The following is a 19,710-nucleotide window of genomic DNA, read 5'->3' on the forward strand; positions in this document are numbered from 1 at the left end:
CGCAATTTATGCGAGCCTGGATTTTGTTTGCTGTGTGTGATCTATGGTCTAAATTGACTGAACAAACAATGACGTGGAAACGCTTCAATTTCTCCATATTTAAAAAAGTTTGAAAGCCAATGGTAGATCGGATGAGGATTACGATAAGGATGGTGCTGGGGAGTATGAAGAATTTATGGCATAACTTTTTTTGGACACTGTAGAATCACCCCAAGCAATGACAACCATATACTGACCATATTCACTTGACCACATATCTGTTTTGGAATGAATCTGTGCACAAAGTTAGAGTGAACAATATGTTTGCAACAATATTGGTTTAGAAAATGGGTACAGCTGTAGTTGAAAAGTAATAGGGACTAGGCATTCTCAGTTCTGCGCAAGCCATCAATTCCGCAGATGACGCAGACTCAACAAGCTTGAAAGTGCATGTTTAGGGGAGTGCTCTATGATGCGTCCTGCTGTACTTTGTCTCTATGTCTAATACTTCCATTAGTGATGGTTGGCAGCAAAAACTTTGGTAGGTTTAGAATTTTCCCATGAAACGATTACAATCATTAACTGACGACGTCTAAGAACCATCAGTTTGCACTTCACATTTGTCACCTGGTGCAAATTCAGCCCAAAATGATAAACTTGTACCTTCTCATCATCAGTAAGGTCATATAATTTTCTGAAACATTGTTACCAGTATCTACATACACTGATTGATTTGCATTGTGTACAACTAACAAACGCTTGTCACCTATTACAGATGATGACAATTGGATGAGGATGCATCAGCTGTACTTTTCTTTACTTCGTTACCATCGCTTCTTTTACTATACAATGTACTTCATGATGTGTGGTTATAGGAGCATGTTTAAAGAAAGAAAGTTGCTTCACGTTTTGATAAAGGATTTTTCAAAAGTTTCTTTATCATCTGAACATCAACATGTTCCAGCCAATCCAAAATGTAATGTGTTTGATTCATTTCTATAAAACCAATGCTTCGGCCTAAGGAGAGTCTTTGACATCTTTTTTGTGGCTACTGTTCTTCCTGTATGCAAATTATCATTCTCTATAAAGCAACAGTCAGTCTGTTTAAAAGTAGGCTGCAGTACTGTTTTCACAGCTATGTAGCAAATGCAGTATACACAGGCGTGTGTAGCCATCTGGGCTACCGAGTCACAGAGAGAATCCAGACATTACCCCTAGCCCCCAGCCAGGAAGTATGAGTGGCCGAGGGACTGTAGGCTCTTGTTATAAGGCTTCCGGTTGATGCTTGCTGATTGGTTTCTGTACATTCCATGCGGTGGTACTCACGATTACGACTCTATTACGAAATCCTGACACTACTTGCCGCGGCATGATTACAACGAAGACCTCATTCACTTTACTGCAGCAGCTGAAAGATCCCGTCAGTGTCCGATGACGTCAGATTGAAGGGACACACTGTCATCCAAGTTCTTAAGGTAGTATATTAAGGAGGCAACCGCCTGTACAAGGTTCTTCACTAAGCCATGTACATTCTACAGGCGGCGCTTCCTTAAATTACTACCTTAGGAGCTCAGATGACGGTGTGTCCCTTCAATCTGACGACATTGGACGCTGCTGGGACCTTCAGCTGCTGCAAATTAGCAAAGTCTCTGTGCCAAGCTGTCTGTGTTTCCAGTCAGTCAGCGATGAGATCTTCGTTGTAATCATGCCGGGGTAAGTAGTGTCGGGATTTCCAGCATCGTTTTATAGTGCCCAATCCCATCTCATGCCGTATGTCTAGCCTACTTCTCCTGTAGGCTCTGTTTATTTGCCGGATTTTTGGCAAATCAGGAAAGATTTGTGAATTAATGCACAAACGGTGTATCTTCTATCATTACTTCAGTGTTTAGTTATTTTTATTGTCATTAATTTGTCTGGTGCCACATGGCTCCGCAGCAGCACAAGTTGGAGAAAACAGAGCTCGCATAAAACAGGGACAAACAAGGTATACAAAATAAATGCAGATGTGAAACAAAAAGGTAGGAAGGACTGTCAAAAAGCTTACAATCTAGACCAGTGTTTCTCAACTCCAGTCCTCAGGACCCCCTAGCAGTACATGTTTTCCATATCTCCTTGCTGGAGCACAGGTGTATTCATTACTGACTAACATGTAGCAGGTGGTATAATTATTTCACTGGTCACCTGGAAATCCTGCACAGTTAGTGGGTTCTGAGGACTGGAGTTGAGAAATACTGATCTAGACGATTACATACTATAGGTATCGTCACAGAAAAATCACTTTTGTGCATAGTTCACATGTCAAAGTGGAAGCAGCCATGTTTGGCCTGAACCAATTTTTAACAGAATTCATTCTATCAATTCTACAGGAACCAGAGGCACTTTATCATCATCACTATTTATTTATATAGCGCCACTGATTCCGCAGCGCTGTACAGAGAACTCGTTCACATCAGTCCCTGCCCCATTGGAGCTTACAGTCTAAATTCCCTAACACACACACATACATACACACACAGACAGACAGACAGGGACAAAGAGACAAACAGACTAGGGTCAATTTATTAGCAGCCAATTAACCTACCAGTATGTTTTTGGAGTGTGGGAGGAAACTGGAGCACCCGGAGGAAACCCACGCAAACACGGGGAGAACATACAAACTCCTCACAGATAAGGCCATGGTCGGGAATTGAACTCATGACCACAGCGCTGTGAGGCAGAAGTGCTAACCACTGAACCACCGTGCTGCCCCACTTTGTGAGATCTCAGTGGTGCCTTCTTCTAAGCATGCAATCTCCTAAACACAATCATCCCGTTTAGGCCGCTTAATGAATTCAATCCTGTGTAGTCAATTTCCTTTCTTCCATTAAGCCTTCCATTTTACTTTACAGCGTGATGGATGTTTGATGGCCGCACAACTAAACTGACAGATTCCATTACACACTGAACATAAATATCTGAATATGTGAGGATTAATCACGCGGAGCTGCAATTCTGCCAACAAATAAAAAATAACTTTGTGGCATAAATTTGATACAAGAGACATTCAGATAAGTCATTACGTGGCATCATCTGATACAGACATTCAATGAGCAATAGCAAATGTACAGGGAAACTGCAGACTTTCAACATTTTAAAAGTCATTCTATTATTAAAAATGCTTTCATAATCACATTTAAAAGGACAGATGCTCATAACAATTTGCACTATTTTCAGCTCTCTTTTATTCACTACTGTGTAGTTTATCGACCCTTAATGGTTCTAATGCTCATTAGTCTAATGCATCTAAGCTAAGATGCTTACACGCAGCGCAATCCGGCCAAAATCAATAAAAAATGGGTGCGATGAGCCATTACTTTCAACTAATATAACATGTAACTATAAATGGCACATATGAAAAGAACCACCATTAAAACAACATTTAAATATTTAGCAAAACTAAAACAGGTGGAGGACATATGAGCGACTTAAACTTTTTGTAGTGGTTTAGAGTGTTCTTTTTCCACAGCTAACAGCAAGCTGACAGGGTGTGTCTGCAGTGAGAGCAATTAAGCAGAGCACCTGATGAGAACCCCTTTATATAGGTGGGAGTGTCATCTGTCTATCAAGCTAGGGCTGTGTGAGGAGTGTAAACTATTAAAACTTGTCTTTTTCATTGTTCATGTGTGACTGATGCTAGATAGTGGCCGGTGTCTAGGCAGCTGGTCTCTGTTAATCTAGCATTAGGGTCACGTGTAAGCGTGTGAAACTTTATGTTGTCAATTACTTTGCCATCCTGACAATAAAGCAAAGTATAAAGCAAGAAGTTATTTGTGTGTGCATTAAAAGGAGGGTGCCCGTACCACTATCACTTTATATAATTTTGTACTTGTTTTGTTAGGTTGCTTCCCCCTTCAAAGACAGCATCATAGTCAATAAAAAGCATCTAAATTACATTGAAACTGTCGATTATGGGATGAAATCAATTGCAATATTTAAGTACATTTAATTTTGCACAACCCAATCAAAATTAAAAAACAGCTGCTTCCAATTTACACGGAAGACAAAATATCAGTTAGTAAAACAAAGGTGTTGAGCTGGGGACTGCATGGTCGGCCCTGGATGATACATTGCATTATAACAAGATTCGTGAGACTTAGCTTATCAATACACTAGTTCCCAGGGACATCATTGAGGCACTGCTCAGCCATATGACTGCAGCCTGTTCTTAGGTTCTCTGGTATCCTCTCATGGTCTATAAACATACCTGTAGGCCAATTATCTTCTGTCTCAATGTGTGTGTTTATTATATAAAATTCAGAACAATAATAATATAAGCATAACAGAAGCAATTTTTTAGTGTTCTTGGTAATTTAGAAGGTGGTTATCACTAAGCCGAGAGGTCTCTTATTAACGGCACAAGGAAGAGACACAAAAGACGTCATCCACCTGGAACGTCCCGATGACAAAACCGCCCTGCTCTGCGTCTCACGCTAGATATATTTTACCTGCTGAGCTCGTGTCACCATATCCTTGTACACAGTGTCCAGACTGGCGTTTGTCAGCGAGGCCAGCGCAGATACGATTGTCTCAGCCTGAGCTTTATCAAATCCTGTAACAAAAAGAAAAGAAAAACCAAAGCAGAAAAATTAATTCTTCGTCATCAAAAAGTGAATCTGGAACAGATAAACCACAGTTGGGAATCAAGGTGCACATCTTTGATTGGTGTAATTACTATATTGGTATGCCTCACTTTCGGAGTGTGGTATTTTCTTGCAACCTGTAGGTGTCACTGTTGCATAAAAATAATTAGTTGCTCCAAGGACAGCGTTGCGCAGGCAGAGTCTCTGTATCTCTTACAAATCCATATTGAGTGAGATAGGATCTAATTTAAGAGCCCACTGAACTCCAAAATTAAATGTATCAGAATTATAAAGAAAAAAAGTTAGCATATAGGGTTTGGTGTTACCCTGACATTCTACAGAAAGATATGTTATAAAGTAAAATATTAACTCCCCGATCCATTACAGATGCATGAAGCTCCTACCACATCTTAAGGGCAGTGCCCCCAATGGAATCTGACACAGGTCAAGACTGTAGTCGGTTAAGCTGCTGTGACATCACGGCATCTGCCTCTGTGCATGAGTAAGATTACAAACCTGAGACTCATACTGGTGGAGCAGACAGAGAAGCATCTCCATCCTAACATTGTAAAAAATAGCAAGACGGACATATGCAACAAGATATAAACACTTTATTTCAGGTACGAAAATATATTGCGGGTGAAGAGGATAAGTGTAACTGAAGCCAATCACGGGTCCTTCCTGTAACCTTGACCCAATATTTGAGTAGAAACAAGTCGATAAACCCGTCACAACAGGAACCGATTCCGGCACACTGAGCTACTTTGATCAATGTGTCACAGGTACCAGATTTCTGGAGAGTGTTTTGGTTTTTATTTAAACGTCCAAAAAAAGACCCGAGATATCACAGAGGAAGTTAAAATCTCTTAAAACTTATTTAACCGTTCCTCTGTTACTGGGATTCCTGTTTCAATAATGAATATATATTTTGCCTAGCAGCTATAGGGTGAAAATTCCAAGCTGAACACTTTTGGGTGTTCTTTTATAGCCTTTCCCTGTGTTCTAACGGTAGATTAAACTCATTTTCCTCATTTCAGTCAGCTGCTTAGAGGAGCCTGGGGGTATTGAGAGTCGGCAGAAAATCCTTAGAGGTTAGAGTAGCTATTGTTACTCTGCGTTTATCTGTACGTAGGTAATTAAATGCATAATGACACGCCTGGTGGGCATGATAGGACTTCATAGGACAATCGAAAGCCATCTGGCCTCTGTCACTTTATTTAAAAGGGACATAAAAACTTTTTATGATGCGATGGGTGAGGGCAAGGCTGCTTCACTTTTCGTCCAGCTCCCTGCAATACATAAGTCCCGGCACTGAGGGAGAGGGCCTAAACAAGCCCATCATATAAAATCTTGAGGCAGATGGCGTGAATCCTCGATACTCTCACCTGTAAGTCGGCTACTGAATACTACTAACCTGATGCCTCCCCCAGGGTGATGAGATGGGCAGAGTTGTCAGATAACAGATAGTAAGTATCTTGTAGAGACACTGTTCCCAATCTATAAATCTGTAGGCACTGCAGCAACATGGACTGGGAATAGCAATAAAAAGTCAACTCCGGGGATAATAATCCCCCAGGGTTCCAGGAAAAAAAGAAGGTAAATCGCCTGGTACAATCAGGAGGATCCGGGGCTACCAACAGCTGCCAAATCCTTCCAGATCCCTGTTCTCTGCACATTCCAGCATATTTCACCTTCTACATATCTGTGAAAATCCAAATGAAATAAGAAATTGTTCCAGAAATATCATCTTATGAAGACAGACCTCGCTGTTCCTGGTCACCAGGCGAAGGCACCTTGCTGCCCACAGCCTATTATATCTTATACTGACTTAAAATAGACAACTGTCCCTTCCAGATTTAGAATCTACAACATAGATTACAACTGCTTATGAAACAAATTATAAATTAGATTATAGTTAAAGAGATATTGTGGAGATTGGAATTTATGTAATCCCTGGTGTCCGGTAAAAGGCTTCATCGCGGAAGGTCTATCCTATCTACACCTAATTGGAGACACATTGAGTGATTCTCCTACATTTCTCAATATTAACCTTAGATGGTGACAACTGGATATGGTAATTGTTTTTGCTCAAAGCAATCCAGATGTCTATGAAGCCTACCCAGCATATCAGGAGGTCCTGGAGTAGACTTGTTTCATCGACTCTCACATTATGTGCCATCAAATCCTGGAACCATTACTAGAATCTCTTCAGTCATACTTTAACTGGGACCACCACTTTGGACAGATTACAAGGATCTTCATGACCATAAGGGGGTATTGGATAAATGATACATAGCATGGAATGCACAGCACCTAACTTACTGATAGCTGTCTGAGCTGAACACCAAGTACAGGTTATAACGGCCAGCATGGAAGGCTACACATCCTCAAGACACACAAATGTAACCTCGCTCAGCCATTAAATCAAGCTGTTATACACAAGATAAATAAACTGTTCTTGAATGGTTTGTCTCTGAGCATTATTCATACACTATATGGGCAAAAATATTCGGGCGCTTGACCATTACAGCAACAGGGACTGTAATGACATTGTATTCAAATACATATACATTAATATGGCGTTGGTTACTCTTTTGCAGCGATAACAGCCTCCACTCTTCTTGGAAGGCTTTTCATAAGATGTTGGAGTGTTTCTGTGGGAGTTTAAGCCCATTCATTCTGTAGAGTATTTATGAGGTCAGGCACTGATGTTGTAGGAGAAAGCCTGGATCGCAATCTCTGTTCCAGTTCATCCCAAAGGTGTTCGATGAGGTCAGGGCTCTGTGTGGGCCAGCCATGTCTTTGTAGTCCTTGCTTTGTGCACTGGGGCACAGTCGTTTTGGAATAGAAAAAGGCATTCCCCAAACTGTTGCCACAATGTCGGAAGCAAAGCATTGTCCAAAATGACTTGGTATGCTGAAGCATTAAGATTGCCCTTCACTGGAGATAAAGGGCCTAGCCCAAACCCTGAAAAACAGCCCCATACCATTATTCCACTTCCACCAAACTTCACAGGTGGCATAATACAGTCAGGCAGGTAATGTTCTCCCAGCATCCGCCAAACACAGACTCGCCCATCTGACTGACAGAGAAGCGTGATTCCTCACGCCGCAGAACATAGTTCCACTGCTCCACAGTCCAGTGTCGGTGTGCTTTACACCACTCCATCCAACGCTTATCATTTGTCTTGGAGATGTGAGGCTTGCATGCAGCTGCTCGGCCATGGAAACCCATTCCATTAATCTCCTGCCGCACAGTTTTGTGCTTACATTAATGCCAGTGGAATTTCGGATCTCTTCAGCTATGGAATCAGTAGAGCGTTGATGACTTTTACACACCATGCGCCTTAGCAGTCATTGACCCCGCTCTGTGAGTTTAAGTGGTCTTCCACTTCGTAGCTGTTGTTCCTAAACGCTTCCACTTTCTAATAATATCACTTACAGTTGACCGTGAAATATCCAGCAGGGATGAAATTTCACGAAGCGTCTTATTGCAAAGGAGGCATCCAATCACAGTACCACGCTGGAAGTCACTGAGCTCTTCAGAACGACCCAATTTGTATCACAAATGTTTACAAGTGGAGACTGCATGGCTAGATGCTTGGTTTTATACACCCCTGCCAACGGGTCTGATTGAAACACCTCAATTCAATAATTAACATACTTTTGTCCATATAGTGTATGTCAACTACGTAGTATATGCCAGATGAACCAGGTAGTCATAAGCAAAGGATTATCAGCGATCGCAGATAGGATTTTCTATTCTTGTATGTAGTAAGTATTAGACTCAGGTCTTGCAGTATGGATATAATTCATGCCTTATATCCAGCAAAAAATATAATACAATTACAATAAAAACAATTATGCATACACTTCACTGGATATATTCCTGCAATACACGAGTCTAACACAGAAATAGAAAATCCCACCTGTGATCACTGCTATTATTGTTATCTTATAATTGTGAGGTTCCACAAAGTTTCTGTAGTGCTGCTAATCCCCTAATGACTACCTGGTCCACCTGGCATACATTGCATGGCAAATTTAACTAAACAATTGCCAATCACTTTGCCTTCCTCTAGTGATCATGGAGTCTGCTCTTTGCTACATGGACTAAAACAGGCACCTCTTCTGTTAGACATTTCATTAATCATGTGACAAAAAAATAAAAACAACCTCTTATGTCCCATCTGGCATTCTTGCAGCAACAAAACTATGCAAGTAAAATACAACCCAACATCTTTCACATTCAGACTAAACTAACATGTAATAAATCCCCTACTTAGAGAAAGCCAAACAGACACACTATAGGATTTACGGAACTCTCTTGTTTATCAGAGGATGCGGTCGGAATTATTGATCAAGTTGCTCAAGATATTTTCACATAAACATACTAAAAGGGCTGTTTTATTCATTACTACGCTTACAGCAAGCACATATAAAAGATATTTTATAACATATCATAGAGCATACCTGGGGTAACTGAATCAAATACATGTTCGAAGTGTCAAACAACAGCCTCCTCCCGAATGGACAACTATAGTGATTCCCACTAACGTCAACAAGACTCACAAAAGAGAGTTGAAAATTACTGAAAATATCAGCAGCCAGGAAAATCATTTTGCAGGTATGGATGCAGGAACAAACCCCCACATTACCCCTATTTAAGAAAAAATCATTTTTGGGATTGGGTATACCAAGTCCTTCTTTGATCATCTGAGTGTGATACAAATGCAAAAATGTAAATGCAAGTTCCAAGCTCGATGAGAGATGAGTGATAGGTGTGAAGCATTATATGCTATTTTATTCACGCAAATACTTATATTAGTCTTACAAACATCTTGATGATGAATAGGACTTCTAATTCTCAACTGACACATCGGCTCGTTAGCAAAGTTCAATATTCTTTTAATTTTAGTTTGTTTGCCAAACGGTACTGTAACACAATACTTATTGCAACTTCAGGGTATTTACGATCTAATCCTTGATCATTGGTCAATATTTATATTAATATTACTAAAGAGAACCCCAAGAGACAAGGGGACATTTTGCATGGAAGAGACCCTGGAGAGAGGGTTGTTACAAGAGGCAGGGTAGCTGAAGTGTCAGAGCCAGCGGCTGTGCGTACACAGAGAGAAGTGTCAGAGCTTAGGGTTGGGAGTACACAGACAGAAGTGTCAGAGCCAGGGGCTGAGAGTACAGAGAGAAGTGTCAAAGCCCAAAGAAGAAATCATCCCTGCAAAGAAGGAGGAAGGGGGGGAGGGGTTGCATCTGAGAGTTACACAGCGTGTGTCAGAACTGCATTGAGGAGAAGCTGCCTGGATGTTAGCATCCATGTGAATGCCCCTGCAGAGAAGGGGGAACTGCAGTAAAGTACTGAAGTGTGGAAGACATGGGAACTAAGTCATATTACATCTTGATAACATTAAGAACTGTGCAGGAGGAGTGAGGAGTCCATATTTGGAACCATATTCATATTGCTCATTAAGAACTGTGCTGGAGAGAGTAAGGAGCTGTATATATATTTCTGAATTGCTGCAAACATTATGATTATTGTGCTGGAGGAAAAGGAGTGTAAATAAAGAGTTGAGTTTGTGATAGAGATGGTCTGGCGCCCAAATTATTGTCACTTTTATTGCACTGCACCACAGTGACATCCCCTGTGTCCCACCACTTACAAAAAAACACCTGTATGTGCAGGGACCCCATGGTCATTTACACACATGCCCATCAGCTAGCCAGGGCTTGAGAAGGAGGTGCACTGTGTAACCTTTGCACCTCACACTACACACAGTGACAGGGGTTACAAGTGAAAGATGCAATTTGACCATGGGTGCACCTAACTATTGCATACAAATGTATACGGAAAAAAGTGGCTTGACTTTCTCCGATGCCCCCGTTTCCTCCCTCAGTCTTAAAACATAATTTTAGGCTGTAAGCTCCAATAGGGCAGGGACAGATAGGAATGATTAAATATTCTATGTAAAGCACTGCTTAATATGGTGGCATTATAAAGGAAGTATAAATATAAAGTAAAAGGATACAAAATAAATTGCAATTTATTTTAAAGAAAAAACAAGAAAGAGTTCACCGTTTCTGCGTGAAAAAACATTTATCAGGAATTCCAACAATACCCAACATTTAAGGCTTTCAATTTCCTTTTGCAAAACGAAATCTTGGGAGTTAAATGTAACAGCAGTTAAAACCTCCTTTTCAGCTCCTTTGCCTTTAGATAACCGTACAAGAGATAACTCGATCTAATCCCATAAACACAGAATTGCATTATGGTAACAATATACTGTGACAGGCACTTTGTCAGGGCAAAAGGATACGTCTGATAGAAGCCAATCGCGTGTCCTTCTCCTGACCTTGTCCCAAATATCTGAGAAGAAACAATGGCAAATCGATAAACCCGCCACAGCAGCAACCGAATCCGGCGCACTGATCTACTCCGATCAATGTGTCACAGGCACCAGATTACAAGACAGAGGTTCTTTGAAAAGGCCGTACAAGACATGAGCTGGCGTATAGGAAGATAAAACCTCTTAATGCATCACTAAGCTTAAAATACAAGTTGCCTCATATAAAAGAGATAGTAATAACAGAATTCATGTTGGCTGCACTATAGATCAGCTCGGTGCTCTACCTCCTAATCTTCTTCTCACTCATATCAGAGTTAAAACACTGGGAAATCACAAAGTAATGCCGACGAGTGTTGCCACACCAAGACCAGGACCTTCTAGACCATCCTCTCTGTCCAACTGCTGGACCCATTGACCTCAACAGTCATTGTTGTTGGCTTCTCTGTTTTTTAGCTGGACACACTGAGCCTCATTATATGTTGACAGACGATCAGCTGTACCAATCTCACTAGACATCATTTTGATATCTCCGGGCAGCCTACGCACCCGCTGTCACCTACAAAGGACCGCCTATGGTTAGATAAGTGATGGAGCATTCAATTCAAAATATGATTTGTGTAGGAGTTTACTAGTCAGAAAAGTGCGGCTCCATAACGATCATCCACGTGATTCATCATACTCCCTGGTCTTGGATTTGGGGGACGATGGTATTCTGCTCCCTAACTCTTTCACCAAGCACAAAGATTCCTGAGAGTTGAATCGGCAGAGACCCAAACCATATAACCGCCGTCTCTGAACGCCCTGATGAATGGACCAATGATGGACTGCCACGCTCCTCTTTTGGTGATATCCGCGGCCTCCTTGGTAGCAGCAACTACCGCCTGACAATCTCATGTCGCTGCCTTACACTGTTTCTTCCCATTACAAGCGTATAGTATTGGTGGCTGATAACGCTTCTGCCTTACATCAGCTATGCACACTTTCCCTACCAGCTACAACTGTTATTCCGCTACCTTATGTATCAAGTGTTCCCCAGACCTCTTAGATTGTAAGCTCACTTGGGCAGAGCCATCTCTACCTCCTGTTTCACGTCATTGAAGGTAATTTGTTTGTTTCATGATCACCTCAATGTACAGCGCTGCGTAATAGGTTAGTACTGTATAAATCAAGGGTAATAGTAACACAAGCTATTTGTGCCTAGATTAGCCCCCGTGTGTATTTAGGCTATAGTCTGCCAGCAGTGTCCTTCAATGGACTTACTGACAAGAAGTTTGGTGTGCGCAGGAAAATATGACCCACCCCCCACCCCCCGTGATCTGACCGTCATCTCGAGTATCTTCAGTGGTGACAAATTCCTAAAACATTTACATATAGATTTGTAAATTATATTTGTAGCTCTATTATGTATGGTAACGAGTGTATTAGTTTTGGTGGCCCTTTAACGTTTCATCTGCTACAGAGACTCCTGTCTGAACATTGAATGGAAATTTTTCCCCATGGGGTCACTTCTTAGTGTTCATTTGACTTAACACACAGATTACCCTATTTTAAAGACAGACATTAAATATCACCTCTAACCCAATCCCCAAGTAATAATGTCCTAGCTATAATATATTGTCCATTGTAATTATATATTTTTATTTTTTTACCAACGTATTTTTCATAGAAGATTCTATATATTCGTAGCGGCAATTTTGCAGTCTATAAATTAATAACCAATTATTAAAGTTTTATTAGCTGTAATTTTTACTGCAGTTGAACTTTGTGCTTGTTGTTTCCATACCCTTATACAGAGTCCAAAGCTAGAACACTCAAGTCATATACACAGCAATCGTTTCATATAAACTAAGGCATAAAGAGAAACTACATTCAAAATTAATTTCTATTCTCTCCTCTATCAGTGCTAGCATACACACACAGATCAGACATGTCTTACTGCTGGGACCTGTAGTGCATCAGCAAAAAATGCTTTTATCTGCTCAAGGGGTTTGGGAGGGGCCTTAGTGCATTCAATAAAGGAGTGGATTTCTGCTGGGAGGGGGGGATATTTTTGTGGGCTAGGGGTGAGTGACATTATGACAGGAGACCCCCACGTTTATAGATAAATTTATGAATGTTGCAATCTCATACCCTTTAAGCAGATTTATACCGCTTTCCTACTGCCGCCCCGGCAATATCCCGGGTTTTTCAAGCCGGGTTTTTGCCGGGGCTCGGAGCGTCCCAGCTCAGAAACACCATTCATACTGCACCTCGGACCCAGGAATTTCCCGGGTTGACCCCATTCATACTGCACAAGTCTGTGCCCTGGCAATTTGTGGGAGTCATCACCAGAGCAGTTTTCATTGGCTGAAAAATGGTGATACACAATATAATAATACAATAATGAATAAAGGATACCTCCAATTGGCTTATATATTTATTCGTACTAGTCTAGGAGGGCTTTCTGAAAGGCATAAAGAGACTGGGAAACATATATTTAAGGGAAGGTTGTAGGAGCTTTTAAAGCTATGTATTGCATATTTCAATGATTACCCTAAAAGAGTAGACTTCTAGATGGAAAATTAATGGCCTCTTTTTGGCAAGCATAAAATGAATGAGAAATGCCTAATTCCAAATCATCCAGAGACAGGCAGACAGCCAATCAGCTTGTTTTCTGTGCAACCCGGGTTGAAAAACCCGGGTTGCACCATTCATAGTGCAGGCAACCCGGGTCCGACCTGGGAATTACCCCTCGATAAATCCCGGGTTGAAGACCCGGGTTTTTAGACCTGGGATTTTTGACTTGTACCATTCATACTGCACCAAGACCCGTGTCGTTTGAGCTCGCCCCGGCAAAAACCCGGGATTTTGCTGCAGTATGAATGGGGTAAGTGACAAACATAACTTATACCCGTGGAGCTAAGGGGACGGGACACAAATTGTACCGTAAAAATGTCTGAAAGTACATGTTCTGTGTTTATGCTTTGCTTATAGAGAGTAGATTCTCAGAAGGAAAACGTTAACAGTACGTAGTGTAAAGTTTTAAGGTAAGACGCTTAGTGACGTCATCGCGGGCATGTTTATTATAGCAGGCGCTGCGAAGCGCCATCATCCGTGGCAACTACGCAGGGAAATGACATATCCAGTACAATATTAGTAGTGTCAGGAATAGGCTAGATGTTCCTGCGGGAACAGTGGGATCCGGGAGACAGAGTATCATGGACAGAGTCTCCAGCGGACGACATTATATCAGCGTTAAGTGTTACCAGTAAGAACAGATCCACCAGAGGAAACACAAGGTGGAAGCACTACATTAGTCTGAAGAAATAGATGGAAACAAAAAAATATTTTCATATGTTGCAGCAATATGAGGCTTACTACTGTATAATACACAATGCAATGCAAACATAGGTATAAACTACTGCAAATTCTATGGGTAAAAGGTGTCATTAATCAGGTGTTCATTACAAAAATAATATTTAAATGATGGAGATTAAATATCACATATTACACGATCGCCAAGTAATAGTGACATAGCGATATTACCCCCTCCTTCAGTTACTTCACATTATTATAAACTACTAATATCCTTATTATGGTGCATGGAGGTCATGCAGCATACCTAGAGGAGGAGATAGGAGGCGGAGTATAGTGCACTATGCTCCGCCTCCTTCTTCTATGTGGCCCCTTTGAACACTATTTGAAGTCGTTACATCACTGCTAGGGATAGGGCCACAAATTCTAGGGAGTAAATTTATAAAGCTGCGAGTTTCCGGTAAGTTTGAAAAGTGGAGATGTTGCCTATAGCAACCAATCATAATCTAGCTGTCATTTTGTAGAATGTTATAAATAAATGTTAATTAGAATCTGATTGGTTTCTATAGGCAACAGAAACGCGCAGCTTGATACACTTACCCCTAGAGGGTCAACAATTCACATACTGAAATGCATATCAATCAGTTGTGTTTAATTTTATATTTCAGTTTAATTACGTTTAGAGAGTCTCTAACATTTTAAGGAGTAACACCAATATAGTCCAATAATTTTTATGCTTTAAATATTGTTCCTTGAGTGCTCAACACAAATTAAATTGCAGTCTACACTTGTGTTGTAACTCTCTATGTTGTGGGTTCATAACAGTTCAGGAGTCTTGTGGAAAGTGCAGTGTGGTGGGTATGTTGGAAATATAGGTTTATCCTGCCTGGCATCCCCTGTTCCCCAGTAATGAATTCAGTACCATATATTGAGTATATATATTTCACAGTGTAGTGTTTTATATATTTTTAAATGTCACCGGGTGAATTCTTTAGGTACTGCTAAATTCCTGAACACGTTCCCTAAAAGCGCTACAATCAGCTGGGGTTACAAGAGCATCCAGTCATCTGGATGCACAGCGAGAAGTTGCGCCGGCCGCTGGCTGAAGACTATGCGGGATTACTCCCGCTAGCAGTTGGCCATAGTGTGTCAGAAGTGTGGGTCAGCTCTTGAGCCATTTTCCCCAAATAGAGGAATACTTTGAGGACCTGCAAAAAGCAGGAGGACATCTGACTTGGTCCCTATTGCTCTGGCACTGTATTGGTGTGACTCGTTATCAGGTACTATGGTACCCGAACATCTCTGATTTTTCCTTTATGGGGTACAAAGAAAAATCAGTGACGATACATGGCCCCGCAGTGCCTTTACGACCCATCCAGAGGCACCCCATGGCCCATCACAGACAATTGAATTCCTCCCTAAGTTTCTCTGGGACTGCACAGCCCATAATAATAATACTCTGAAATATAGGAGTACCCTCCAGGGTGCTGCATATACACAACTTAGAGATAACTATTTGGTTCTTATTAGATCTCATCAATTTCAGAGACTAATGACTTTTATAGTGTCGGACTTGTAAAGATGCACAACTCCACATCCGACTGTATCTATAATATTGAATCAATGGTTCTGGATGTATAGTTGGCCGAAGAGACGTAAATAATCATTTCACATCTCTGCCTACAACGCCTACAGTGACATTAAGGTTTAAATGATTGTAGATGTCAACACCATGAAAAAATATATACTGTATGTACCCTCATCAGAGGGATTCTACCCGAGATTTGATGGTAAAGCAGTGAAGAATGATTATAAATTACTCACCATGAGTCTCCAGGTCTCTTACTAAAGCGTGAGTATCGAAAGTTAACTTTCTCTGTTCTGATGAGGTTATTTCGACCCTTCTGACATCATAACTGGACAAAACGTTGCTGGAGGTAAACAGTCCTGCAATAACAAGAGCACATCATCATCACAACGCAGAAGAACAAAATGATCTGTCTCTTTATCATCATCTACAAAACACAGAGACTGCGACTTCTGATTTCTAGTGCCATCTATAGAAGGGTAATGAACAGCAGAATTTCCCAAATCAAGTGCATGTCTGCCTAGTACATTCTGTGAGAAAGAATGGCACATGCAGAGTAGCAGAATAAGGAAATGTTCACATGGATTACCGCTTCACAGAACATGTACAGGAGAAAATACCTTCATCACATCTTATGCGTTATATGTTGGGTTAATACCAGAAGCTTGATGTACACATTTAAACATTTAGAACAGGCCTGGACAACCTGTGGCTCTCCAGGTATGGTGAAACTGCGTTGCCCAGCATGCTTTGAAAGCTGATAGCTGGAAGAGCAGAGTTGTGAATTGTAGATTCACAACCCCTAAAGAGTCACAGGTTGTCCAGGGCCAGTATGAAATACCATCATTTTTAAGGTGTACCTGGGTAGGTTCCCCATCTCCTTCCTGTTCCCTGTTGTGCGTCTCAAGAATAATCACATCAGCACAGAATATTTCAGGAAATGAGCGCACTGCTCTTCTGAAAGGCAGTAGCCAGTAATTGTGTACACATGTATAGATATGACCGATGATCAGCTTACAGTATTGGATGTGTATGTATGCCAATCGGATCAAACGTGCGTGTGTGCTAATTGGATCAATACGGCTGCTTATAATCGAATCTCCATGTGTATACTGCATCAGTGATCTGATGTGAGGAGGGGAATAGAGGAAGTAACACACTCAGAATCAGATAGTGGAAGGAGCAGGGCCCCCCAGCAACATAGAGCAGCAATATGTGGTTCCTGTCACACTGATGCAGGAAGATTGTGATGTCAAACGGCGTCTCTATAGGACATAAAGGGGTATATTTGCTAAACTGCAGGTTTGAAAAAGTGAAGATGATGCCTATAGCAACCAATCAGATTCTAGTTATCATTTATTTAGTACATTCTACAAAATGACAGCTAGAAGCTGATTGGATGCTACTGGCAACATCTCCATTTTTCCAAACCCGTAGTTTAGTAAATATACCCCAAAGTTTCTTTAGGTTTAAGTCATTTGTAATATTTGTATTATGCTGCGTAATATGTTGTGGATTTATTATTATAGAATAATGATAATAATAATATAACCAACTTGTTTGTGATTGGTGATTATTTAAATCCCATTTATAAATGTCCACCAATGTTCTCACCAATAATATACTGATTATACTTTGGAAGTTTGTAATAGGCCTAAAACCATTAAAAAAAAAAAAGTAGAGGGTTTCTAAAACCAAGTACCCCCTTATATCTAAAAAGTTACAAATTCACTAAATGCCTCTTTACTAAATGTGGTGAAATTTATGTTGAGATAAAATAAACAGGTTGAATAATCCTTTTAATATATCCGGCATCCCCTGGGAATGCCCATAACTCAACGTTGCGGTGCCCTGGCTTAGAAATTGCTTGTCTCATTGAGAATGGAATTGTAATGTTACACTAGTGATAGAGCCTTATAACACTGTGGTAATTAATCAATGTGCTGTCTCTTAATTAAACAACTCCACTCAAATTTCTTTATTACAGGTAAGTTCTCCAAGGATCTACACACTAGTAATATTTGATACACAGCAGTAATGATTGCCAGAGTAGAGTCAGTTCTTTATACACTTGCAGTGACTTCCGTATCTGTTCAACATTCTCCAGGATGTCTAACCCTGGATAACTGAATAGTAACCAGCCACGGTGAATACAGTGGAAACTGCAGACCCCCAGACACCAGATCCATGGGGCTGTTTTATTAAAAAAATAAACAAACATAATTAAGTGGAATTCTTCTTAAATGGGGATTTTCTAGACAAAGCAAATAAAATTAGCAATGGAAAACTAAAATACACCTTACTCATTTCTGTTTTTATCAAAACACTGCCGGGAACAACCTTTAGTTGTTCTTACAGAACCGTCTACGTCATCCTCAGTACAACCTTATAGGATAACTATCTTGTCTGGTTCTATATATGGCTGCATGGACATGTAAATCTAAGGAGGCAGAAAAGGGTTTCACGTTAACTTGTTTGATTTTCCCTGGCTGTTCTGTATGGACGTGTGATTATTGAAAGGGGAAGAGCATTGGTTTTGATGACATGTGATATAAAACTATCTGGACTTTTTATCCTTAAAATACTTATCAGAAGATAGTGACATTTATACAGCAGAGTTAGTAATACACATTTGTACTAATTTTTGTTGCTTTTTGCAATATGGAAATAATTTATAGCACAAAATGCATAGCAAATTAATAAATGCAGGGACACTGAATATATATTATTTTACTGCAAAAGTATACACACAAATATGGACTTTTTAGTACAACCATAACTTACATGCAAAGAAATAGACATAAGAGGGTCAACATGTAATCAACACGATGCTACAAAAATCATTGCGACACAACACCTGTTAGTGCATATAAAGTTGGGTACACACTGCAGAAAATCACTGCAATTATCGCGCAGATCACAAGATAAACGACCGTTTGGTCAGCTAGTGTGTACTCTCCCACGATCGTGCTTTATTGTACCAAAACACATTGCATCTGTTGATTTGGTTTTATAAACTTCCTAAACATCACGATCAACGATGTCGGGCAAATGTGGAAGTGTGTACGCACTCACCACCAGCAGTGTAGGCAGATCTCTATAGAGTGTGCAGAGTCACCATCTTTTCAGCAGATGGTTATGAATGATGAAGATCATAGATATGAAGGTAAATCGTGTAGGTGTGTACACAGGAATCTGCATGCTCATCGGGACTTTAAAGTCGTTAGTGAAATCGTTACAGAAATCGCAACTGCAGTAATTTTCTATAGTGTGTACCCAGCTTTATAGCATGCTATGCCATATATTGTGCTCCCATGCTTAGTTGTTAACACAGTGCAAGGATGTATAACCTGACACCTTCCATACTCCCTTCTGTGATAACGAGGCACCGGGATCCCACTTCTCTTCCCAGAAATGTGGTTACTCTGCCAAAATACCAGGTGAAGTACCTACAGTTCATTAATATTCAGTTACTGCCATGTGACACAAGTCCCCTTCTATAAAACACTATACGCTCAGCACCAACCCCTCCCCTAACATCACCAGTCAGGAGCGGTAAATTGAAAAGGAGCTGTTTTGATTGGCTCTCTCTTTGCCAATAAGACTTGGCCCAGCATATTAGGAGCCTCTTAAATAAAACAGTTTAACTACTTGGGACAATACACTGTTCTCACTTTGTATTCCCCTACACCATCTCCCAGGATCCCTACAGTTTCCTAATTCCACCCAACCCTCAGTCCTGAGAGATGAATGGAGAGATGAAGGGTCCAAGTCCCTGTAGATACCAATCTTACATCTATATGGAGTTGTCTGCTGATAAGTTAAACCTCTATGGGTGTTTCTGCTGAGAAATAGCAATGTCAAACAAC

The 19,710-nt window shown here is 40.7% G+C and overlaps 1 protein-coding gene across 2 annotated transcripts in view; it reads right to left on the bottom strand.

Moving 5' to 3' along the window:
• Window positions 1-19,710, bottom strand: part of CCDC90B (coiled-coil domain containing 90B) — a 43,369-nt gene that overhangs the window by 22,955 nt on the left and 704 nt on the right. For both annotated transcript variants that reach the window (XM_075198639.1, XM_075198638.1), the window contains exons 2-3: window positions 16,078-16,200; window positions 4,464-4,567 (exon numbers count right to left, since the gene is read on the bottom strand). In XM_075198639.1, the coding sequence (XP_075054740.1) occupies window positions 4,464-4,567; window positions 16,078-16,200 (227 nt within the window). The remainder of the gene's footprint in view (window positions 1-4,463; window positions 4,568-16,077; window positions 16,201-19,710) is intronic.

The sequence above is a fragment of the Mixophyes fleayi genome, chromosome 2, assembly GCF_038048845.1.
Source record: "Mixophyes fleayi isolate aMixFle1 chromosome 2, aMixFle1.hap1, whole genome shotgun sequence".
Classification (NCBI taxonomy): domain Eukaryota; kingdom Metazoa; phylum Chordata; class Amphibia; order Anura; family Limnodynastidae; genus Mixophyes; species Mixophyes fleayi.